Here is a 26660-nt window from a genome sequence, read left to right on the forward strand (position 1 = left end):
AATTTTAAAAATCTAAACAAACTATGTAAATAAAGAATAGAAATAAATCCTATGTCTCATAAAACTAACAATTTTTGCATTTAAACTGTCTACATTTTAAAGCAATTCCTCCCCTCCCCTTTTTTTTGGCCAGTCCTGGGCTTGAATGAACTCAGGGCCTGGGCACTATCCCTGAGCTTCTTTTGCTCAATGCTAGCACTCTACCACCTGAACCACCTTCCCAGCCCAATTCCTCACTTTTTATACATTACAAGTTTTTCTCGGGCTGGGAAGGTGGCTCAGTGGTAAGAGCGCTTGCCTTGCATGCATGAGGCCCTGGGTTCAATTCCTCAGCACCATATAAGCAGAAAAAGTTAGAAGTGGCACTGTGGCTCAAGTGGTAGAGTGATGGCCTTGAGCTGAAGAGCTGAGAGACAGCACCCAGGCCCATAGTTCAGGCCCATGACCAACAACAACAACAAAAAAAAGGTTTTCTTGGCTGGGAATGTGGCTTAGTAGAATGATCACCTAGCATGCATGAAGCCCTGGGTTCGATTCCACAGTATTACATAATGGAAAAAGCCAGAAATGTCACACTGTGCCTCAGGTGGTAGAGTGCTAGCCTTGAGCAAAAGAAGCTCAGGAATAGCACTGAAGCCTGAGTTCAAGCCCCGGCAAAAAATAATAAAAAGATTTTCTAAACTTGTTATTTTTGTTCAAAATGCACAGAAATGTCTTTAGCTGCCTTGTACAAGACAAGTGGTAGCCTTAACAGTTAGGATTGATCTAAAAGAATCAACCCACACCACCCTCAGAAAAGAAAAAAGGAATGTAATGCTAGACTTATTCAGTACTGGAGGACACTCACTAAATAAACAAAATTTTGTTTTGTAATCTAGTAAGCCCACAAAGCTGAAAACCATCAATAGTTACATAACTTTTTAAAAACTTGAATAATGATCAAAATACAAATACTCTCAAAACAGTACTTCAAGTACAAAGTAGCACTAAGTATAAATATAGTTTATATTTCAAAGCAATATATAAATATTCTCTCCAGCTACATGAGCCCCTAACCAGAATATCCATCTTTGTATCTTTGAGGGCTTATATAACTAACACCCTCTTACAGTTCTTGGTAGAAGATAAGCAGGGAGATGGGAAAATACACTGAAGGATAGCATTAGACTCAGCTGCCTGACTAATACAGATTAGCACTGTAAGCCATTAGTGATCAACACTAACAAGAGCTTGCAGAGCCCCTGAAGTAAGTGCCTAACTTCACTAATTGAAGACCACTAACTATATAGTAGATTCAGTTGCCCCAGTGTCCTATAAAAGTACAGATTCGGCACCTGGGAGGCAGACAAGGCTAGAAAAAACAGCACTGGATATTTTGACCTTGTAGAAATAAGTTTACTTCTCTCGGTTTCAGTTTTCTTATACGTAGAAACAAAAGTACTCAATGAGAAGGATTGAATGACTTAATAAGCTAACACAGCTCATAAGGCAAGCGAGCATATAACAATATCCCTTAGTTCTCTTTTCGCCTTCTGCCCATTTAACCCTATGGGTAGAAGACCATCAACTGTAAAATACAGTCAATATTTCTTGATCAATTGATCAACTTCCCTAATTTTGTTTAATTATACACATGAAAACTAGGGAACTTTGTCCAGGTGGGGTTTTTTGTTTGGCTTAAACCCAGAGCTTCAGCTTTTTTGCTCACGACTATTGTTCTACCACACATCCACTTTTGACTTTTAGCTGGTTAATTGTAGGCAAGCATCTCTCAGATTTGTCTGCTTTGACTGGCTCCAAACTGCAACTCTCAGATACCAGCCTTTGAGCCTCTGATGCACAAATAATCATTTTAAAAGTAACCACCTCTCAACTCAAAATACTATTTCTTATTACATTTCACAGTCCAGCAAAATACTAAGAAAGTTGTTTTGATTATTCTGGCCCAGGAATAGTTTGATCAAATCTTCATAAACAGCCACATACTATTCAATTTTAATCAAGGCACGAAAATTAAGAATACATGCTTTTTGTAAATTTGTTTACTACTTTAAAGCTTTTAACTGGTCAGCAATTACAGGACATTATACTAAGCTAAAAATAAAAATATCTGCATCTCAAATACAAAAGAATATACATAATTAATCTTGGTCAGTCTTTAAATGCCAGTCATTCACATGCTCATGATTTTTTTTACGTCATTTCTTTTTCCATTATAGGTATTCCAACATGTATATCCTGCATACTTACTAAGCATTTATTTCAACTTGTATTTTCTGTGACAGGATATTTTGTTGTGTCGCTTCTTTTAAAAAGATATCTGAATTTGTCCAAGGAAGTCTCAAGTTTTTTGTAAAACTAATGATGTTACACTGTTTCCAGATCTACCTCCAAAGCTGAAAGTGGGTGTTGGCAGCTCTTCAAAAAGTTCAAATCCTGTTAGGAAAAAAATTAAAATATGCTTATTAGGGATTGAATCCCAGTAATGGTAAGTCTTATTAACTCTGTACTCTGAAAACTATGTTTTCAAACTCTAAATGACTGAACTTCATGTTGGAATTTTCCAACTCACCCCAAATACACTGAAATGAACAAAGGTCTACAGTACCAAAAACAAATTGCAGAAAGAGGTTTTTCCTCTATCAGTATACAAGGAAGAGCTACAATGTGTGCTGTTCTTATGATGTACCACACCATGAACTTACAGAAGAGTAAAAAGTTCTTCAGATGAATGGTACTCATGGTTACCCAGCATTGTGAAAGTACAGATTAAAGTGTTTAACAGTAAAATCTTTTTTTTCTATTTTTTTTTTTTTTTTTGGTCTGTCGTGGGGCTTGAACTCTGGGCCTGGGTGCTGTCCCTTAGCTCTTCAGCTCAAGGGGAGCACTCTACCACTTGAGCCACAGCGCCACTTCCTGTTTTCTGGTAGTTAAGTGGAGATTAGAGTCTCACAGACTTTCCTGCCTGGGCTGGCTTTGAACTGCGATTCTCAGATCTCAGTCTCCTAAGTAGCTAGGATGACAGGCATGAGCCACTGGTGCCCAGTTCAACAGTAAAATCTTAGGGTTATATTACACTCTTTTAGAAAAAAATGCATAACAATTGATCCAGCTACAAACTCAACTATCAAATATCTTGGGGAAAAAAGAAGTAACTTTCAAAGCAGTATAGCGTGGTTTTGTTTTTTAATTTTTTTTGGTGCCAGTCCTGGGGCTTGGGTGCTGTCCTTGTCCTTGGGCTTGTTTGTTCAAGGTAATAATACTTTATCACTTGAGCCACAGCTCCAGTTGCAGCTTTTTTTTTTTTTTGGGGGGGGGGTGCTTATTTGGAATCTTACAGACTTTCCTGCCTGAGCTGGTTTCAAACCCCAATCCTCAGAATTGGGTCTCCTGCATAGCTAGGATTACAGGCATGAGCCACCAGCGCCCGGCTCAATTGGACTTTTATACTTTGTTTCATCATACATTCTAATTCACATTATCAAACTTAACCAAATTTTAATAACTAAATGTTAAAATTCTTATTAAGAACTGATAAGCCAACCAAGCAATGGTGGCTCACACTTGTAATCCTAGCTTCTCAGGAGACTGAGATGTGAGAATCATGGTTCAAAGCCAGCCTGGGCATGGAAGTCCATGAAAAAAAACCACTTCTGGTCTTTTCTGAGTAGTTTATTGGAGATAAGTCTCACAAACTTTCTGCCTGAGCTGGCTTCAAACTATGATCCTCAGATCTCAGCCTTCTGAGTAGCGTGAGCCACCAGCACTCGGCTCCATGAAACTCTTCAGTTATCCACCAGAAAACTAGAAGTGGAGCCATGGCTCAAAGTGGTAGTGTACTAGCCTTGACCCAAAGATCTCAGGAACAGCACTCAGGCCAAAAAAAAAAAAAAAAAAGAGAGAATCCTGTAATACTAACACTCAGGAGGCCTCTGAGCAGGACTGTTAGTTTGAGGCCAGTCTAGGTTACATAATATCAAAGGAAAACTTTTCCAAAGTAGAAGTCTTTAAATAGCATGCTATAGTATTTTTAATATGAGATATATTTTATATGACATATTGGGTACTATATACATATATATAACCATACACACATACTTTTTTTTTTTTTTGGTCCAGTTGTGGGGCCTGAACTCTGGGCCTGGGCACTGTCCCTCAGCTCTTCAGCTCAAGACTAGCTCTCTACCACTTGAGCCACAGCACCACTTCCAGCTTTTTTCTTTTTGCTTATGTGGTGCTGAGGAATCGAACCCAGGGCCTCATGCACGCAAGGCAAGCACTCTACCACTGAGCCACCTTCCTAGCCCCACACATACTTTTTTTTGAGAAAGGGTCTCACTAGGTAGGTCACACTAGCCTTGAAACTCACATGTACTGCCCTGCCACAGCCCCGTGACTGCTGCAACAACAAACTTGTACAATTGTGCCACCACACTCAGTCTAAATGGCATGATGTATTTCACTCACAGCTGGTGCTCCATCCCTTGAGCCACACCTCCAGTCTAAAAATATTTAGGCAGTTTTTTTCTGCCAGGGCTTGAACTCAGGACCTCAAATTCTGACTCATCTTCTTTGCTCATGGCTAGTGCTCTACCATTTGAGTCACACCTGCAATCCAGCGTGATATATTTTAATGTGGGAAAATCCAGCTCTGCTATGTGTTGAATACATGAGGTACAGACTCATATTTGGTTTGCAAAATATTACATATGCTTAAAGTAAAAATGTTTTCTAGAACAATGACATTTGTTGAAATTGTTTTAAGGAAGGAACAATAAGAGATGAAAGTGAATGTGATAGACATTGCATGTATGGAAATGTCACAATTAAATTAAACCCCTCGTACATGGGGCTGGGAAGGTGGCTCAGTGATAGAGTGCTCGCTTGTATCCCTGGGTTCGATTCCTCGTCACCACATAAGCAGAAAAAGCCAGAAGTGTCACTCTGGCTTGAGTGGTAGAGCACTAGCCTTGAGCTGAAGAGCTGAGGGACAGGGCCCAGGCCCAGAGTTCAGGCCCCATGACCGGCAAAAAGACACGTACACACACACACAAAAAAAAAAAAAAAAAAACCTCGTACAATTAATATATGCTAACAAAAATCCTTTTAATTAAAATTTCCAAGGAAAAATAGAGCTGTATTAATTTTCCAGGGCCTTCTTTAACTCCCCAAACCTAGCCCTAAAGAAATTATATGTTTCAGAATATAACACAACAAAATCTGAACTGGCAGGTATACTGAAGTGATGAGTATCAGGGTTTCTTTTGCAGTACAATAGGTTTAATTCAAGGCTGGGAAGGTGGCTCAGTGGTAGAGCACTTGCCTTGCATGCATGAGGCCCTGGGTTCGATTCTTCAGCACCACATAAGCAGAGAAAAAAAAAAAGCCGGACGTGGCGCTGTGGATCAAGTGGTAGAGAGCTAGCCTTGAGCTGAAGAGCTGAGGGACAGCACCCAGGCCCAGAGTTCAGGCCCCACGACTGGACCCAAAAAAATTAGTTTTAATTCAGTAGTTATAATAGAATCAAGTCCCTCAACATCAGATTCAAATACCCTAATATTTGACAACTGACCCACATTAGCTTCACTGAAGGAACTAACAACACAATGTGTTTACACTGCATGGACAGGGCTATCCAAAGATCAAAAGGAATACAAGGTACTTTTCTTCTTTGAGTATTGGGTTTTGAACTCAGAGCTTTGTGTTTGCTAGGCAGGCACTATACCACCTGAGCCATGCCTCTCCAGTAAAGATTTCAATAGTTCTATAAATATTTACATTTCAACTAAGTCAATTAAGGAAAAGCAGAAACCCTTAAAGGACCAGTGAGGGAAGCCTCACTCCAGGCCAACATCTAAATAGCTGGTAATGAAGCCCTTGGGCCCTGCCTACAAGGTACTCTGCTAACTGTCCTACAACTACAAACACCATTTTCTAGGAGACTTATGCTTGAAAAATGTCTCCAATGGTGTAATTATTCCTGAAGATTTCCTGCTATAACATTTTGCTTGTTTAAATCTCTAGTTCTAAAACAGCATATAGAGAGTTTACTCAATAGTTCTCAGACACAACATATTTTAACCACACTATACTAAGCTAAAGTCTGTTCCTCATTATCAAGGACAGACAAATATGTTTTTGTCTGCTAGTTCCAGGGGTAAAAGAGAACACCTGTATTTAAAAACCAAGAAAGAAATTTGCCCAACACAGTGTGGCTCTGAGCATTTATTAAAACTGCTAAGCTCCAGGAAGAGGGAAAGATTATAGATATGGAGCCTCAACAGTTCTGAAGGAAACAAACTAAACAAACATGGAAGATAATAAAACTAATGGCATAAAAACACAATAAATCATGGACAATTCTTGTTTTCCAGGGAGAATGGTAATGAATTACAACCTCACATTCCCAGCATCAAACAGGTCATGTTCTACATTATAAAACCTTAGCAAGCCATTGAATGCACATAAAAGGAAATGTGTTTAAGTGTTCTTCCTGCCCAGTCCCTTAATACCAAGAAGAAAACAAAACTTGTGATAAAGTGTATGCACTATGGTCATAAATAAAAGTTAGTAGTAAACTACTCTCTTGAGGTAATTGATTTCCCATTAGCTTGTGACAAGTGAGGTTCAAAATTTAATCAAATATTTAGTACCATATTACTTACTGTATCCTGAAAATTATTCCCATTGCTATTTTTAAAAAATGCTAACCTCAAAAGGAATACATAAAAGTTCTCAAAATATTTCCCCAGAAATGCCTGTGCACTGTATAAATAAACGGACACAGATAAAATATTTCTTAAAACAACTTGCCTGAGTACTACTGGCTCACACCTGTAATCCTAGCTACTCAAGAGGCTGAGATTTAAGAACTGTGATTCAAAGCCAGTCCTATCACCAATGAAAAGTCGCAAGTGGAAATGTGGCTCAAGGGGAGCACCAACGTTAAGCAAAAAAGCTGAGACTACCCTGGCCGAGTTCAAGCCCCAGTACAAGCACAACAGGAGTGCACATGTGTGCACGTGCACGCGCACACGCACGCACACACACGCGCACACACACGCACACACGCACACACACACACACACACACACACACACACACACCTTGACAAGAAACAGTCTGCAATAGAATTCAAAGTGGGGGCTAGGAAGGTGGCTCAGTGGTAGAATGCTTGCTTTGCATGCATGAGGCCTTGGGTTCGATTCCTTAGCACCACATAAGCAGGAAAAGCCAGAAGTGATGCTATGGCTCGAGTGGTAGAGCACTAACCTTGAGCTGAAGAGGTGAGGGACAGTGCCCAGGCCTAGACAGAGTTCAGGCACCATGACTGACCCAAAAAAAAAAAAAAAAGAACTCAAAGTGGTCTATGTATAGATTATAGATTTACATTCTTTATAAGATCCCAACTAGTAGATCTAGCAATAGTTACATTTGCCATGTCATCAAAACTGTGAAAAAAACAGAAAATATTTCCTCAAGAATTAGTAAATTGCAGGGAGCTGCTGGCTCATGCCTCAACAGCTTCTCAGGAAGCTGTGATCTAGAATTGTGGTTCAAAAGGTCCAAGTCCTGAGTTCAAGCCTCAGTACCAGCACCAAAATATATATATATATATATATACATATATATATATATATACCTATATATATATTTTAAAAAAGCATTAGTACAAAGAATTTCTACCAATTCCCCACATTTTGTTTCTATTCAATCTTAGAAATAATTATACCAGATACACTAATGACATAACAAACTCAACCAGGCGCTGATGGCTCACGCCTGTAATCCTAGCTACTCAGGAGGCTGAGATCTGAAGATCAAGGTTCAAAGCCAGCCCAGGCAGGAAAGTCCATGAGACACTTATCTCCAGTAAACCACTCAGAAACCACAAGTGGTGCTGTGGCTCAAGTCACAAAGTGCTCACCTTGAGCTGAAGAGCTGAGGGAGAGTACCCAGGCCCAGAGTTCAAGCTGCATGACAGACAGACAGACAGAGAGAAAGAAAGAAAGAAAGAAAGAAAGAGAAAAAGAAATAAAGAGAGAGAGAGGGAGGGAGGGAGGGAGGGAGGGAGGGAAGGAAGGAAGGAAGGAAGCAAGCAAGGAAGGAAGGAAGCAAAGCAAGGAAGGAAGGAAGGAGGAAGAAAGCAAGGAAGGAAGGAAGGAAGGAAAGAAAAGAAGCAATAAACAAATTCTAACATCTTAATGACCACTAGAACAAGACATATGAATTATCTAGAAAATTAAAACTCTCATCACATCAAACCCCAGCATTGCAAAAGCAAAGAAAAAGCCATCTCATGTAAGATTTTTTTAAATTCCATTTGCATTATTACAGATTTGCCAGAAAATCAGTACAGTGAAGTCAAAAGCACAATACATATGCTTTTTGACTCTCTAAATAGATTGTACAGCTTAAATAAAATATTGTATTGCTTAAAGAACTTGATTTTTATAGGCCCATAAATTTTAGTACTTAACTGCCAAAATTTCTGGAAAAAAAAAATGTTTAAAGGCCTCTGGATCTCAACCAAAGTTATTTCTCTGCGCTTTGCATATATAGTTAAAAGTTATTACCTAGATCATTAACAAGAAAGAAAAGCAGGCAATTCCCACAAATAGCAATATAGAACACAGGGGAAAACAACTATTTAAAAGTAAGAAACTTGCCGGGCGCTGGTGGCTCACGCCTGTAATCCTAGCTACTCAGGAGGCTGAGATCTGAGGATCGCGGTTCAAAGCCAGCCCGGGCAGGAGAGACTGTGAGACTCCTATCTCCAATAAACCACCAGAAAACCGGAAGTGGCGCTGTAGCTCAAGTGGTAGAGCGCTCGCCTTGAGCTGAAGAGCTGAGGGACAGCGCCCAGGCCCAGAGTTCAAGCCCCACGACCAACAAAAAAAAAAAAAAAAAAAAAAAGTAAGAAGCTTAAGGTAAGTATACATTTAAACACCATGTAGCTAGCCACTTACCTTCACAGAATTCATCCAGCAATTCTTCCTTGGTCCAATTACAAGAGGTTATTAGAAAGAAGCCTTTTACTTTCAAAACCCCAGAGAGAGATTTCACATACTGCTTCCTCTTCTCAGCTGCACTGTCAGGATTAAGGCTTATGGCATCAAAAGTCCCTTTGTCAATACAAATATGAAATCCAGATAGTTTTGTGGAAAGATTCAAAAAGTCTTCTACCTATATTAAAAAAACCATATCTATGTTAGATCAATTAACACAATAGAACTTAAGTTACAAGGGATAAAAGGCTATATGGATAGTGACCTATAGCTGGTCACTGGTGGCTCATGCCTGAAATCCCAGCTACTCAGGAAGCTGAGATCGGAGAACTGAGGTACAAAGTCAGCCTGGGCAGGAAAGTCCTTGAGACACATATTTCCAATTATATCAAAAAGTAGGAAGAGGAGATGTGGTTCAAATGGTAGAGCACTAGCCTTGAGGGAAAAAGCTAAAGGACAGCGCCAAACACTGAGTTTAAGCCCCATTACAAGCATTTTATAAAGGGGCATGAGGACTACTGATTATGATGGCATCTTACATATAATAAACGTATTTTCAACTTTATAGCTAACTTTTATGAGCTTCATTCCAAGATCATTAAAGCCAAGATTAGTAAGAGGGGTTGACAAGTGTTTCCTGGACGTTATAAATCTCAACATATTTGGAAACAAACCACTGCAAGGAATACTGCCCAAAAATGCCAACACATTATGGCACAAGTGTTTCTCCCAAAAAGTAAAATATTTGACATATTTACCAACATGACAAAAATTATCTGGAACTCAGATCAATGAAATTAAGACTTCAAGCTCATATTCTTACTTATATAACCTAAAGAAACCATAGACCATCACAAAGCTCTTCTGTTTTGACTGGACACTTACAAAGCCACTAATGAACAGAATGAAGCTTAGAAAATCAAATGAATACTTACGTGTGATCACTCAGCCTGGTAAAAATCATGTACTTTAGAGACTTCTATTCATATAACTTCATCCTATTTTCAGTAACCTAATACAATTTAAGTATGTCAAACAGTGTGCTGCCTCAGTTTGTTTGTTTGTTTGTTTGTTTATTGCCAATCCCGGGGCTTGAATTCAGGGTCTGGGCACTGTCCCTGAGCTTCTTTTGCTCAAGGCTAGCACTTTACCACTTGAGCCACAATACCACTTTTGGCTTTTTCTGTGTATGTGGTAATGAGGAATGGAACCCAGGGCTACATGCATGCTAGGTAAGCACTCTACCACTAAGCCACATTTCCAGTCCCTGCTTCAATTTTATACAATATGTGCAAGTTACTTGGTCTGTATCACTCATTCACAGCAAAAGAAAACTAAGGCATAAAAAAATCAGGAAAACTGACAGTCACCAGTAGCTCACACCGTTAATCCTAGCTACTCAGGAGACAGATCTCAGAATCACAGTTCAAAACCAGCTGGGCAGAAAAGTCTGTGACATTCTTATCTCCAACTAGTTACCAAAAAGCTGGAATTGGAACTATGGCTCAAGTGACAGAGTGCTATCCATGAGCAAAAGAAGCTCAGGGACAGTGCCCAGGCCCTGAGTTCAAGCCCCAAGACAGGCAAAAAAAAAAAAAAGAAAGACATCAGCATTTAATATACTTTCGAAAAAGTTAAAACTTTATAACTTTCATTATAAATAAAATTATCTCCAGGTGCCAGTAGCTCATGCCTATATTCCTAGCTACTCATAAGGCTGAGATCCAAAGATCACAGTTTGAAGCCAGTTGGGGCAGGAAAGCCCATGAGACTATCTCCAACTAAGCACCAAAAAAAGCCAGAAATGGAGCTGTGGTGCAACTGGGAGAGCACTAACCTTGAGCAAAAAAGCTCAGGAATAATGCCCAATCCCTGAGTTCAAACGCCAGGAACAGCACTCAAATGAATGAGCAAATAAATAATTAAAAGTAATATATAGGGCTGGGAAGGTGGCTCAGTGATAGAGCGCTTGCCTTGCATGCCTGAGGCCCTGGGTTCAATTCCTCAGCACCACATAAGCAAAAAGAAAAAAGCCGGAAGTGGTGCTGTGGCTCAAGTGGTAGAGTGCTAGCCTTGAGCTGAAGAGCTGAGGGACAGTGCCCAGGCCCGAAGTTCAGGCCCCACTACCGGACCCCCAAAAAATAAAAAAAATAAAAATAAATAAATAAATAAAAGTAATATATAGTTACCTTCAATTTAATGTTAGGTAACCCTTCTTTCTCTATAATACTTCTAGAAAGCTGAATTGCAGAAGGAGAGTAATCAATTCCAGTAATATTACAGAAACCAAGTTTTGCCTAGAAACAGAGAAATAATTTTATATTTTAGTTTGAAAGTTTTAATATAATGTTTACACTAGTACAATATTCCATTACTACAAGTTTTTTTTTAATTTTGTCAAGGATCAAATGACATAATATCCAGTTATGCACAATGTTTAAATTTTATTAAAAATATTAATAAGAGCCAAAAGTTAAACTTTATATGACAATTCAATTGCTTCCATAATATTTGATTTCTTTTTCAAAAGGAAATTCACTTTCCCAAATATTACAATATGTATGAAGCAGCCCTAAGGCAAAAACTGAATGCTAATTTCTGATGCTAATATACCTCAATTCACACATAAATTTAACATAAATTTTATCTAATTAAGTTATACAAATAAATGGAATGCATTAAATGCATATGCGCTAAGTGGTTAATTTTAAACTTTCCCTTCAGTGTAATTATATCCCATACATCCCATAGGTTTGGCCACACTGTGAGGTTCTAAGATCCTCAAGGAGTTTCAACCCTAAGTAATGGAATCCTAAGTTAAACTTTAGGAACATAAATATAAGTTATTTTCCCCAAAGGGCACTTGCTGATTTCAGTCTGTTTTTTTTGTTGTTGTTTTTTGGTTTTGGGTTTTTTGGGTTTTTGGGTTTTTTTTTGTCGGTTGTGGGGCTTGAACTCTGGACCTGGGCGCTATCCCTCAACTCTTCAGCTCAAGGCGAGAGCTCTACCACTTGAGCTACAGTGCCACTTCCGGTTTTCTAGTGGTTTACTGGAGATAGGAGTCTCACAGTCTTTCCTGCCCGGGCTGGCTTTGAATCGAGATCCTCAGATCTCAGCCTCTTGAGTAGCTAGGATTACAGGCATGAGCCACCAGCGCCCAGCTTCAGTCTGGTTTTTGAGAGAAGGTCTGACTATCCAGCCCAGGCTGGCCTCGAACTCACAATCTTCAGCCTTAGAAGACCTCAGCCTCCTGAATGGTAGAATTATAAGCATGCACTACCATGCCTAGCTTCATTTTTATTTTTACCTAGAAGCTAATATTCTCCTTTTCTAACACAAATTTCCTATCCTTTTAGCTCTCCATGTCTTCTACTCTGAGATTTTTTTTTTTTTTTGTCAGTCATGGGGCTTGAACTCTGGGCCTGGGCACTGTCCCTGAGCTCTTCACCTCAAGAATAGCACTCACTCTACACTTAAGTCACAGAGCCATTTCCAGTTTTCTGGTGGTTTATTGGAGGTAAGAGTCTCATAGACTTTCCTGCCCAGGCTAGCTCTGAACTGTGATAGTCAGATCTCAGCCACCTGAGCAGTTAGGATTACAGGCACCCCGTGAGATTTTCTTTTTTAAAGACAGTACTTGGGTTTGAACTAAGAGCTTCATGCTGTGTTTGGCTAGTGAGCACTCTATCATTTAAAGCCTTGCCTCCATTCTTGTTTCTCACTGGTTATTATTAAGATAGGGTCTAACTTCTCATTTGTACTTCCCATCCTTACTAGGATCACAGGTACTCACTACCATTTACAGCTTCTCTTAGTAGAGATGCAGTTGCACAGACTTTCATATCCAGGTTGGTCTGGAACCAAAAACCTCCCTATCTTAGCTTCAAATTATATTCAAGTTTTTTCTATTCAATCTCTGGCACCACATGAAAACTAGGTATTTAAGAGGAGAAAAAAAATGATCAAAAACCAAGAGAAGAAGCTGACATTAGAAACAGATCCCCAAAAAGAATGATTAGAAACAGATTTAAAACAACTGAAATTATGACCAATTGCAGGAATCTGGCTCAGTTGTAAACTTTAACAATGAAGCAAACAATAATAGAACTGGAAAATGCAATAATAAAATTTAAAAGGTTGGCTGGGCACTGGTGGCTCATGCGTTATAATCCAGCTACTCGGGAAGCTGAAATTTGAGAATTGAGGTTCAAAACTAGCTAGGCAGAAAAGTCCATGAGATTCTTTTTTTTTTTTTTTTTTTTTTAATTTTGTCAGTCATGGGGCATGAACTCTGGGCCTGGGCACTGTCCCTCAGCTCTTCAGCTCAAGGCTAGCACTTGACCATCTGAGCCACAGCGCCACTTCTGGCTTTTTTTGCTTATGTAGTACTAAGGAATCAAACCCAGGGTCTCGTGCATGCAAGGTAAGCACTCTACCACTGAGCCACCTTCCCAGCCCAAGTCCATGAGATTCTTATCTTCAATTAGCCAGTAAGAAGCTAGAAGTAGAGATGTGGCTCAATTGGCAGAGCACCAGCCTTGAACAAAAAAGCCAAGCAAGATGGGCACTGGTGGTTCATGTCTATAATCCTACCTACTCAGGAGGCTGTGATCTGAGGATCTGTACAGTTCCAAGCCAGCCCAGGCAGTAAAGACCTCTGACCTCCAATTAACCAACAGAAAACTAGAAGTAGAGCTGTGGCTCAAAGTGGTAGAGCTCTAGCCTTGAGCAAAAGAGCTCAATGGAAAGTGCCGAGGCCCTGAGTTCAATCCCTATAACCAACCACACAAAAACAACAAAAAAGTCAAGCCAGAATATGATAGTATGAGAGTGTGAATTCAAACACCAGTATTATCACACAAATAACTAATTAATTAAAAGCTCAAGGCAAAGCTTGATAAATTAGACAAAACTATTTTTTTTTAATAAAAGTCAGAGGCCAAGTATGGTGCTATATATCTGATATTCTAGAACCTGGGGCAGCAGAGGCCAGAGGATTTTGAATTTGAGGTCACTTTGGGGGGAAAAGATGAGACTGCCTCAAAAACAAACAAGAACCAAAAAAAATTAAAAAGTAAAAGTCAGGTGCTGGTAGCTCAGGACTGGAATACTATCTACTCAGGAAGTTGACACTTGAAGGATCAAAATTCAAAGCTAGCCTGGAGAGAAAAGGCTATAAGACTCCATCTCCAATTAACCAGCAAAACGCCAGGCTGGGGACATGGCTTAAGTTCTAGAAGCCAACTATAAGCAAGAAAACCAAATAACAATAAGGTCCGAAGTTCAAACCCCAGCATACCTACACACACACACACACACACACACACACACACACACACACACACACACACACACACACACACTACACACCAAGTTAATATAACGAAAATGTACTAAATATAAGCAAAGATTGAGGATTATTTACATAACAGAAAGGGAGACAGCCAAACACTACATGTTATATATGAAAATGAACACTACCACCAAGTTTGTCTAGCCCCCAAAAAAGTGAACTTAAAATCTCTAAATCAAGAAGCAGCAAACTGTTCCCATAAAGAAACAATGAATACTTAAGGTTTTGCCAGCCATATGGTCTGTATTACAACTACTTAGCTCCACCATAGCAGCACTTAAGCAACCATAGACATTATGTAAACAAGAGGACATGGCTATGTTCCATAAATATTTACTGGAGTCCAGATTTGAGTCGTATATCATAGTTTGCTGAACTACATTCTAGTTCTAACTTCCTACTTACAGACAATCTAAGAGTCAGAAAACATTAAATTAAAACATTAAATTATACTATAAAAGTGAATCTAGAAAGTCACCAATGTAGGAGCTGGGAAGGTGGCTCAGTGGTAGAGTGCTTGCCTTGCACACATGAGGTCCTGGATTTGATTCCTCAGCACCACATAAGCAGAAAAAGCCGGAAATGGAGCTGTGGTTCAAGTGGTAGAATGGTAGCCTTGAGCTGAAGAGCTGAGCAACAGTGCCCAGGCCGAGTTCAAGCCCCATGACCAACCAAAAAAAAATTTTTTAATAATAAATAGCATGAATCTTAAAACATTTTCAAAACATAGAAGTCTATGTAACAACACCAGCATAACCTGACACCAAAATCTGACAAGTACAAGAAAGAAAAACTCACAGCTAAACTGAATCTAGTAGATCTGTTTCAAGAATACACTCAATACCAGGCACCAGTGGCTTACTCCTGTAATCCTAGCTACTCGAAAGGCTGCGAGATGGAAGTTCCAGGCCAGCCCAGGCAGAAAAGTCCACAAGACTCCATCTTCAAAATAACCAGAAAATAGCTGGACTGGAGGTGTGACTCAGGTGGCATGCTGACAGTTGAGTAATTGAAAGCCACTCTGAGGCAGAGTTCAACCCCAGAACAACTGCTCCCCCCCCCCACCCCGCATCTCCCCAACCCCACACTCCCCCCCCCCCCACCCCTGGCCCAAAAAAAAAAAAAAGTGAAATAAAGTGTTCTCTGAAAAAAGGGAAAACAGACAAGAATGCCTTCTATCATCACTTTTTTTTTTTTTTTTTGCCAGTCTGGGCCTGGGCGCTGTCCCAGCACTTTACCATTTGAGCCACAGGGCCACTTCCAGCTTTTTCTACTTATGTGGTGCTGAGGAATCAAACCCAAGACCTTATGCTTTCAAGACAAGCACTACCACTGAGCCACCTTCCCAGCTCCCATCACCTCTTTTTGACATTACACTGACAGTCCCAGTCAGGGTAATAAGGACAAAAGAGTAAAAAAGTTATAATATGGGAAGGGATAGAAAGAGGAAACAAAGGAGGAGGCAACAATGCTTGGTAAGAAATGTACTCATTGGAGCTGGGAGCCTTGCATGCATGAGGCCCTGGGTTCAATTCCTCAGCACCACATAAGCAGGAAAAAAAAATGTACTCATTATCTTGCCCATGTAATTGTAACTCCTCTGTATGGTATTTTCATAATAAAAACTTCTTTAAAAAGTTATAAAAGATTGAAAAAGAATTAAAACTACCATCAACCATAGAACACACAACACAGATGCACAAAAGCTAAAAGAATCCATAAACTTTTAGTCTCAAAAGTTGAACTATTAGCTTCTACAAATAAGCTACGAAAGCCCAAAAGAAGACTGAAGGTAGAGCTGAGTGGTAAAGTGCTTGCTTGGGATGTTTTAAGACCCTGAGTTCTAATCCCAACACCATAAAAAAATAAAACCCAGAAGAATCTTCGCAGCTACCTTTAATTCTCAACTCTGTCCATGCCCCACACATGCTTTAGCTTCCAGTTTGCCTAATTGTTTACAGATCCAGGACAGCATACAGTGCTTCTGTCTGCACATATTTAGACAGTTTTCATTACCTGAGACACTCCCTCTTTATACCCCACCCACACTTACCACATACTTATCCACCCAACATGGATATTAACTCCTCAAAGTCCCTTCCCTCCCTCTTTTTCACATCTGATCCTTCCATTAGGCACCAGTAGCTCACACCTGTAATCCTAGCTACATACAACACTGAGATTTAAGGATCATGGTTTGACACCAGCCAATGCAGACAAATCTAAGACTCATATCCAATTCACCAGAAAAAAGCTGGAAGTGGACTGGGAATGTGGCTTAGTGGTAGGTTCAATTACTCAGTACCACATACACAGAAAGGCCGGAAGTGGTACTGTGGCTCAAAGTGGTAGAATGCTAGCCTTGAGCAAAACCAGCTCAGGAACAGTGCCCAGTCCCTGAGTTCAAGCCCCAGGACTGGCAAAAAAAAAGCTGAAGTAAAGGCATGGCTCAAGTGGTAGAGCACCAGCTGTGTACCAAACCCTAGTAGGAGCACATATACACATATGCATACGCATCTCTCTCTCTCTCTCTCTCTCTCACACACTCACACTCACACACACACACACACACACACTTACTCTGTATATCCATTATATTCATCAAGTTGCAGTGAAACTGTCTACATGTCAACCCATCTTCCATTACACTGTGAATAATTCAAGTGATACCTAAACTTTCATGTTTCCAGTGACCAGCACACGACTTATTTAGCGTATGATAGTCACTCAATACATTTCACTCTTATATGTATGTTAGTCAAACCATCTAGGATGAAGCTTATATTGTATATTTCATCTAGAATGAGTCTATATTATATATCTCCATAGAAATGAGCACACTAAAGGACAGATCCATGGACAAAATCTCTTTTTTCTTTTTTTCTTTTTTTTTGTTGGTTGTGGGGCTTGAACTCTGGGCATGGGCGCTGTCCTTGAGCTCTTCAGTTCAAGACCAAGCACTCTACCACTTGAGCCTCAGAGCTACTTCTGGTTTTCTGGGGATTAATTGAAGGTAAGAGTCCCATGGAGGGTGGCTCAGTGGTAGAGCGCTTGCCTTGCAATGTATGAGGCCCTGGGTTCGATTCCTCAGCACCACATAAGAAAAAAGAAAAAAGCTGGAAGTGGCGCTGTGGCTCAAGTGTAGAGCGCTAGCTTGAGCTGAAGAGCTGAGGGACAGCGTCCAGCCCCAGAGTTCAGGCCCCACAACCGGATCCAAAAAAAAGAATCCCATGGAGCTGGGTGCCAGTGGCTCATGCCTGTAAATGCCTGTAATCCTAGCTACTCAGGAGGCTGAGATCTGAGGATCACAGTTCAAAGCCAGTCTGGGCAAGTCAGGTTCAAAGTCAGTCTGGGCAAGAAAGTCTGTGAAACTCTTCTCTCCAATAAAACACCAGAAAACTAGCAGTGGCACTGTAGCTCAAGTGGTAGAGCACTAGCCTTGAACTGAAGAGCTGAGGGACAGCGCTCAGCCCCAGAGTTCAAGCCCCATGACCGACCAAAAAAAAAAAAAGAGTTTCATGGACTTTCCTGCCCAGGGTGGCTTTGAACTGCTATCCTCAGATCTGTTTCCTGAGTAGCTTGGATTACAGATGTGAGCCACCAGTGCCCAGGCAAAATGCTCTTTTCATACCATATATTTACCTGAGATAAGGTACATGAGCCCTACTTACAACTGTCTATATACATTATATATATAATACATTTATATATACATATGTGCGCACACGTACGCATACATACACACACACACACACATATACATTTCTAGAGTTTTCAGATAGAAGAAACCAATAGAAATTACACACACACACATCCCATATACATTTCTAGAGTTTTCAGATAGAAGAAACCACTAGAAATTATCTAGCCAGAACCCTTGGGAAAAAGTGAAGCCCAGAAAAAAAAATAAGTTGCTTACTCAAGGTTAAGACCAAAGCCAGAAAAAACAATAAGACTCAGATTCCCTTGGCTTCTCATTTAGAGTTTGAACCATAATCTCCAAAGATGTAATCCCAACACAACACTCTTTTTTTTTTTTTTTTTGTCGGTTGTGGGGCTTGAACTCTGGGCCTGGGCGCTGTCCCTCAGCTCTTCAGCTCAAGGCGAGCGCTCTACCACTTGAGCTACAGCGCCACTTCCGGTTTTCTGGCGGTTTATTGGAGCTAGGAGTCTCACGGTGTCTCCTGCCCGGGCTGGCTTTGAACCGCGGTCCTCAGATCTCAGCCTCCTGAATAGCTAGGATTACAGGCGTGAGCCACCAGCGCCCGGCTCAACACAACACTCTTGAATGCTGAAACTCAAAAAGATCAAAATCTCTAAAGAATAAAATCTTGAGAGAACAAAATCTCAAAAAGTAATTTTTAGAAATAATTTAGCTGAGCGCCAGTGACTCACATCTGTAATCCTAGCTACTCACTCAGGAGGCTGAGATCTGAGGATCGTGTTTCAAAGCCAACCCGGGCAGGAAAAGTCTGTGAGGACTCTTATCTCCAATAAACCACTAGAAAACCAGAAGTGGCACTGTGGCTCAAGCGGTACAGCGCTTGCCTTGAGCTGAAGAGCTGAGGGACAGCGCCCAAGCTCAGAGTTCAAGCCCCAGGACCAACCAAAAAAAAAAAAAAAACAACAATTATGAGCAGAGTACTCAGCCTTTGGGCAAGGGAACAATTTCACGTATTTCTTCCATGGCCATATAAGGAATACATACATAAAGGAATATTCTGGGGCTGGAAAGGTGGTTTAATGGTAGAGTACCTGCCTAGCATGCATGAGGCCCTGGGTTAGATCCGTCAGCCCCATATAAACAGAAAAAGCCGGAAGTGGCACTGTGGCTCAAGTGGTACAATGCTAGCCTTGAGCTTTTAAAGAGCTCAAGAGCTCAAGGGACAGCACCCAGGCCAGAGTTTAAGCCCTACAACCAATAACAATTTCTGTATATATGAAACTTGTGTTAGTCTATCTTCCAGAAACAAAACCAAGAAGATATATATAAAGATAGATATATAAGACTAGTTGAGGAAATTGGGTCACATATCCAGGGTAACTAAGAAGCTGGACAACAAGTTGTCTACACACTGGAGACCTCAGGATGCTAGTATACTAGCTCAGACCAAACCCACAGACCTCAGAACCAGTGAACTAATAGCATGATTCTCAATCCAAGGCTGAAAGTCTGAGGACCTATGGGCCAGAAGTGTAAGACTGGAGTCCAACTACCAGAATTCAGATGTCTACTCAGAAGAAAACTGCCTTAGACCAAGCATAGTGGCGTACACCTATAATTCCAGCACTTGGGAAAAGGACAGGAGGATTGAGTTGAAAGTCAACCGGGGCCATATACTAAGTTCCAGGCCAGCCTAGGCCACACAGCAAGACCCTATCTATGAAAGTAATGGAGGGAAGGGAAGGGGAAAGGGAAGAGGGGAGAGAAAGAAAACTCTGACCCAGACTTCAGAAAGAGATCAATTTCCCTTTGCAATTTGTTTTCTGTAAGCTCTCATCCTGCTAAATGGTGCCCGCCCATATTGAGGTGGATTTTTTTCCCACCTATTCTATCTAGACTCGACATTAATCTCCTCTGGAAACAACCTTACAGACACTCAAAGTAATGCTAAATCACCAGTCTGTCTTCATTCCACTGAACATGATGCAACTAAAACATGCATACTAATCCCCAGAATTTAGTTTTCAACTCCATATATTCAGTTTTTTTTACCTACAAAAATTGCAGTTTTGCCGGGCGCTGGTGGCTCACGCCTGTAATCCTAGCTACTCAGGAGGCTGAGATCTGAGGATCCAGGTTCAAAGCCAGCCCAGGCAGGAGAGACTGTGAGACTCCTATCTCCAATAAACCACCAGAAAACCAGAAGTGGCGCTGTAGCTCAAGTGGTAGAGCACTCGCCTTGAGCTGAAGAGCTGAGGGACAGCGCCCAGGCCCAGAGTTCAAGCCCCACGACTGACAAAAAAAAAAAAAAAATGCAGTTTTCAGGATTTGGAGTTAAAAGATTTTTAAAATTCAGGATTTGCTTTTAGGGATTTTACAACTAAGGATTTTTCACTTCTAGGATCTCAATAGTCAGGATTTTACCCTTCAAGATTATGAATGGCAGCATGCATTCCTTACAATTCATTCAGCCTCACTTTTGTATCACAACTACTCAAAGTAAGTGATATAACTGCTTTACTACTTTAGAATTAGATGTTTAATACCCTGCATTGAAAAACTTTTAAAACTTTCACTCTAAAACTTGGCTCAAACATGTGAATACTAAAAGTACCAACAAGTTCAACCAGGAAAACACCATTTCCAGTTCCGATATCAAGTACTGAAGCATCCAATGGGATCTTGTGCTTCTGTATCCACCTTATTAGTCGATTTATACTCTCTTCCCCAAACCTGTCAGAAACAGAATTAGTTAAAAATGACAGATATAGAGCAAAAGTTATAACTACATTCCACTTTAGCTGTTTATAATATATGCCCAATTAAGTCTTTGTGACTGTTTAAGTTTTGCCTCTATTATCATTTAGGCAAAAGCACCTCCAAATATAGAACAAAACAGCTAAGTGTGTTATTTGCCAATATTTCTGAATATCACCATTAACTTTTGAAAATTTCAGCATTAATTTTTGAAACGTTCATGTTGTCCTGAACATTAGTACATCCTGATGATTCAAAATTTTACTTCCATGCCAGGCGCTGGGGGCTCACACCTGCAATCCTAGCTACTCAGGAGGCTGAGATCTGAGGATCACATTTCAAAGCCAGCCAGGGCAGGAAAGTCCATGAGACTCTCATCTCCAATAAATCATCAGAGTCGGCACTGTGGCTCAAGTGGTAGAGCACTCTCCTTGAGCTGAAGAGCCCAGGCCCAAAGTTCAAGCCCTACGACCAGGGGAAAAAAATGTTATTGCCTACTGAAAAATGGTAATAGAAAAAGGTAATTTTGGGGCTGGGAAGGTAGCTCGGTGGTAGAGTGCTTGCCTTGCATGCATAAGGCCCTGGGTTCCATTCCTCAGCACCACATAAGCAGAAAAAGCCGTTAAGTGGCACTGTGGCTCAAATGGAAGAGTGCTAGCCTTGAGCTGAAGAGCTGAGGGACAGCACCCAGGCCCTGAGTTCAGGTCCTGTGACCAGCAAAAGAAAAAAGAAAAAAAAAGGTAATTTCCTAAAATTCTGATCAAATGAAATCTGGGTCATTAAAGAGCTGGGAACTGGTGGCTCATGATTATAATCCTAGCTACTCAGGAGGCTTAGAGCTGAGGCTCATGGGTTGAAGCCAGCCCAGACAGGAAAGCCCATGAGAATCTTATCTCCAAGAAAGAGAAAAAGGGAGGGGGGTGTGGAGAGGGAGGTAGAGAGAGACTTTAAATCTAATCTACCCAGTTAAGCTACACTCAGCACAGAGTTCCCAAGTCTTAGGTAGGCTTACTTTGGTATAAATGCAAATACTTCTTGCTCACATACTCTCCCTTTCCTCCCTCCCCACCTCATATATATGCACACATACATATCTCTAACTTACCAGATTTCTCCTCTATCTCCATATTCTTGGAACATTTGAAGTTCTTTCTCATAGACAGCATCCCAACTATGTAAAAAATGGAAAAGCAAAGCAAGATTCTAGAATTTAACTGAATCTAAGGGATGTTTCCAATACATTACAGAGCTATTTAAAACATTCTTAATGTTACCAATAAGTACATAAAGGTCAATCTCTTAATATCCTTGGGTAAAAAGAATAAAGAGTAAGTTTTTGCATGCAAAATACCTAGATTATATGATACATTAAAAAAATGCTACATAGGGGCTGGGAAGATGGCTCAGTGGTAGAGCGCTTGCCTTGCATGCCTGAGGCCCTGGATTCAATTCCTCAGCACCACATAAGCAAAAAGAAAAAAGCTGGAAGTGGCACTGTGGATCAAGTGGTAGAGCGCTAGCCTTGAGCTGAAGAGCTGAGGGACAGCGCCCAGACCCAGAGTTCAGGCCCCACAACCGGACCCAAAAAAAAAAAAGCTACATAAATGTTAGCTTTAAAAGAACACAAAGAGACAACTGTCCAAGGATCTCTAAGTCCCAAAGCCCAGTTCAAAACCTGTTTGTAAACCAGGTGTCAGTGGCTTACACTTGTAAGCCTATCTATTCAGGAGTCTGAGATCTGAGCATCATGGTTCGAAGCCAGCCCAGGCAGGAAAAGTCCATAACATTCATCTTCGATTATAACCATTAAAAAGCCAGAAGTGGAATTAATGCTCAAATGGTAGTCTAGTAACCAAGACAAGCACAAAAAAAAAAAAAAACTTCAATGATCTCTAGACGTCAACTTCAATTTATACTATACTCCTAAAGCATTTCTGTTCTTAAAATATTACAAAGAGCCAGGTGCCAGTAGCTCACACCTGTAATCCTAACTAGCTACTCAGGAAGCTGAGATCTGAGGATCACAGTTGGAAGCCAGCTCCTGGTAGGAAAGTCCATGAGACTCTTATCTTCAATAAACCACCAGAAAACCAGAAATGGAGTCATGCCTCAAAGTGGTAGAGGGCTAGCCTTGAGTGAAAGAGCTCAGGGACAGAGCTCAGGCCCTGAGTTCAAGCCCCATGACCAAGGGGAAAAAAATTACAAAGAAAAAGGAATGGAGATATTTAAGCTGTACATTGGTCTAATTAAAATGTGAGTTGAGAAGTGGCGCTGTAGCTCAAGTGGTAGAATGCTAGCCTTGAGATGAAGAGCTGAAGGACAGCACACAGGCCCAGAGTTCAAGCCCCATGACCGATTAAAAAAAAAAAAAGTGAGTTGAAGCCTCAGCACCAGCACAAAAATAGGTAAATAAATGAGTAACAAACTTGACTGTACAAGCACAAAGTAGTTAAGTCTTCATTGGCTCTTTTTTTTTGTCGGCCGTGGGGCTTGAACTCTGGGCCTGGGCGCTGTCCCTCAGCTCTTCAGCTCAAGGCGAGCGCTCTACCATTGAGCTACAGCGCCACTTCCGGTTTTCTGGTGGTTATTGGAGATAGGAGTCTCACGGTCTCTCCTGCCCGGGCTGGCTTTTAACCGAGATCCTCAGATCTCAACCTCCTGAGTAGTTAGGATTACAGGCGTGAGCCACCAACGCCCGGCTTTCATTGGCTCTTATGTGAAGACAAAGTAGTTTTGTTTTTTTTTTTGGCCGGTTGTGGGGGCCTGAACTCTGGGCCTGGGCGCTGTCCCTCAGCTCTTCAGCTCAAGGCTAGCACTCTACCACTTGAGCCATAGTGCCACTTCCGGCTTTTTCTGCTTATGTGGTGCTGAGGAATCGAACCCAGGGCCTCAGGCATGCAAGGCAAGCGCTCTACCACTGAGCCCGAGACCACCAAAGATAAAACTGACTTGAAGCATAAACTCTGATGGTACACAGCTATAATCCAGATACTCAGGGGCAGAAGGCAAAGAGGACAGCTAGTTGGAGTCAGCCTGGCAAAGTTAATGAGACAGTATCTCAAAAACCAACAGTAAAAGCCCCTACTTAGCACAAGGCCCTGTTCAATCCCCTTTACAGCTAACAAACGAAAGAGTGTTTGCCTAGCAAGCAAAAGGCCCCGGGGTCCAATCCCCAGTATCTGGGGGGAGGGAGGGATGAGCGGGTAAAAACAGACTTGAGTGCCAAACACAATGCTGTCTCTCTGCCTCCTCCAGTATTCTAGCCCTCTGCTTCAGTTTCCTCCTGATGATGTTCGTCTCCCCGCCGTCATCTGCTTTCCTAGTTCCTCTTTCTAGAACCCTCTTCCTGTCACCCCTCCAAAACATCCCGGTCCTTCTCCCCACTCATGTATCCAAGTCTAATTTATTTCCGAGAGTAATGAATGTTTCGGGTCAGATCACTTGTTTTTTCACTCCCATACGCCCCCATCGTCCGCCCCAGGTCGCCCCCAGGCCGCAGCTTTCCCAGTTCCCGGACCCCAAAGCTCTCCCTCGGCCTCCCACCGTAGCCCCGACTCGTATCCGCGAGCTCGGCCGCTCTCCCATTCCCCAGCCGGGTCAGGTTCAAGACCCACACACGCAAGGCCTCCCACGAGCTTAGGAGCCCAGCCCTCACCCCCCCCCCCCCGGGAAGCCGGTTACCGGGTGGCTCCAGCGGTTCCTCCCGCGCACCCCGCACTGACCCCGCAGCGGCCCCCGGCCTTCCTCCCGCCACGCCCCCAGTCTCGGGCCCAGGCCCGGGCCGCCCTCCCGGTGCGCTCCCCCGCGCCACACTCACTGCTCCCGGGTCCCCAGCGCCGATGGGACGAAGCCACCCTCGACGGGGCTGTCCCGTCGGGACCTCGCGGCGGCCACAACGCCGCCGCCGTCCGCGCCCGCGCTCATCTCGCTCGGCGCTCTGAGGGACCGCGGGGGCCGCCATAGAGACGGGGCGGGGCTAGAGCGGACTGCGGGCCGGGCTCCTCTAGGCGTCGGGAGGCCCCTCTCCACTGCTCCAGGCTGAGCTCGAGCCCCGGCCGGCTGCGGGCTGGAACCCGCGGTGGGGATGTCCTCCGGTGCGGTGCGGGGTCGGCCTCCCGCCCCGCGCCAACGTCAAGGTCTCTGACTCGCCTCCGCACGATCCTGTCTGGGGACTGCGGTTGTTAAGTGACAGTCCACAGTATCGCATGTCAGAAAACAGATGGTCTAAGCCAAGGCCGCCGGCACACAACGCGGAGGTCCTCACCTGTGCGCTCTACCTGGCGGGCAGATCAGCTTAGATGGACAGCCCGTGGCAGGACTGACCCAGAAAAACGCATCTGAGCACTTCTGATTTGACATAGCACCACAGACGGAGGAGCCTATCTACGTTCAGGAAAATGAAACCCTGTCAACACACGTGTACACGCACACACAGCGTACCTTAGCCTTAGAAATCAGTATGTTGTGACAGAAAGACTGACACAGTGACAGGATAGCTGGGTGGTGTCTGCAGCTGACATTTGCCCCTTGGTCTGACTTTGGTAGTTCTACAGCACGATGCAAGACATCTTAGGAGCCAAGAGTCTGAGGTACTTTTTTTTTTTTTTGGGGGGGGGGGTGAGGGTGCCAGTCGTGGGGCTTGAACTCAGGGCCTGAGTTTCTTTTGCTCAAGGCTAGTACCCTACCTTTTAAGCCAAAGCACCACTTCTGGCTTTTTCTTTTCTTTTTTCTTTTTCTTTCTTTCTTTTTTTTTTTTTTTTTTTTTGCAGTCCTGGGGTTCAAACTCTGGACTTGGAGATTGTCTGAGCTCCTTTTTACTCAAGTCTAACACTCTACCACTTGAACCACAGTGCCACTTTCGGCTTTTTCTGTGATGAATTGGAGGTAGGTCTCACAGACTTTTTTTCCTGGCTGGCTTCAAACACTATTCTTCAGATCTCAGCCTCTTGAGTAGCTAAGATTACAGGCATGATCCACCCACACCCAGCTTTAGGGTATTTTCTATAGTAGCAATGAAGTATTTGTGATCCAATGTCCTAGGCAAGGATCTTACATGTACCTAGTATGGCTGCCTCCCAATCAACAGTTGTTTCCTAGGCTTCATTTCTGTTGACTACACACAGAAGCCCAATTACAAGTCTCTAGAGGACATCAGCACCAACAGTTGCCTTCCAGCTCACAGAAATCCTGATTAGAACCGAATGTACATCTCCTCCTATACATGGTGTTCCAAGACCGTCAGGAAACCACTGGTGATAGAATAAAGTAAAAGGCAGATGGAAATCCATGTGCATAGTGATTAAAGAACTCAAGAAAGAGCGTAAGTAACTTTATTACAGAGCAATAAAACTACCGGATACCACAGCCAATTAGTGCTGCCCTAGATGAATGGTTGTTTTGATCTTCTCTAGATGGTAGAGAAAGAAAGCTTGAATGTGACTGAGTGGGTCTTAAAAAACTTTTAGGTTCTAATTAAAAAGCACCCATGAAAGGTACGCCCATCTTTGCCTGGTGTTGTGCCAGCACTTAAGAGGTTTTTGCTGTGTGTGATGAAAGCTATAAACAATTATTGGTATGGAGCCTTGGAAAAAACCATGGTTTATACAGAGTTCCTTGCCTGGCTCCAGGCATGATTACTCTGCTTAGTTCTGAAGGCTGTGACCCACCACTTCAAATTACCCAGGGCAACAGATTCTTGGTAAGGAAAGGAGAAGCTCTTTGAAGCAAATTGCAGGGAAAAGCGGTGTATGCCCCAGAACACAGTTCCTCCTAACCAGTTCATTTACAATGAGGCAGGAGGGAAACTTACTGCACTGGAGCTTGCCTGTCACCTTAGTTTTCCAATCCCTGTAGATTGGCATCCTGTTGATCCACAACT

General features: G+C 42.2%; 1 protein-coding gene across 2 annotated transcripts; it reads right to left on the bottom strand.

The window, feature by feature from the left end:
- Positions 1 to 1983: 1983 nt before the first annotated feature.
- On the bottom strand, positions 1984 to 24741 carry Eef1akmt2 (EEF1A lysine methyltransferase 2). Of its 2 annotated transcripts, none has more exons than XM_042701447.1 (6): positions 24600 to 24741; positions 21888 to 21953; positions 20644 to 20758; positions 11198 to 11305; positions 8970 to 9186; positions 1984 to 2436 (listed from the first exon to the last, which is right to left on the bottom strand). In XM_042701447.1, the coding sequence occupies exons 1-6, from the start codon at positions 24704 to 24706 to the stop codon at positions 2342 to 2344; spliced, it is 708 nt and encodes a 235-aa protein (XP_042557381.1). In that variant the 5' UTR covers positions 24707 to 24741; the 3' UTR covers positions 1984 to 2341. The 2 variants fall into 2 exon arrangements, with proteins under 2 accessions (XP_042557381.1, XP_042557382.1); XM_042701448.1 differs by lacking the exon at positions 24600 to 24741 and adding an exon at positions 24464 to 24504 and having other exon boundaries at positions 20640 to 20758.
- Positions 24742 to 26660: the final 1919 nt, after the last annotated feature.

This window comes from Dipodomys spectabilis, unplaced genomic scaffold (assembly GCF_019054845.1).
Source record: "Dipodomys spectabilis isolate Male_0828 unplaced genomic scaffold, ASM1905484v1 ptg000289l, whole genome shotgun sequence".
NCBI classification, from domain to species: Eukaryota; Metazoa; Chordata; class Mammalia; order Rodentia; family Heteromyidae; genus Dipodomys; species Dipodomys spectabilis.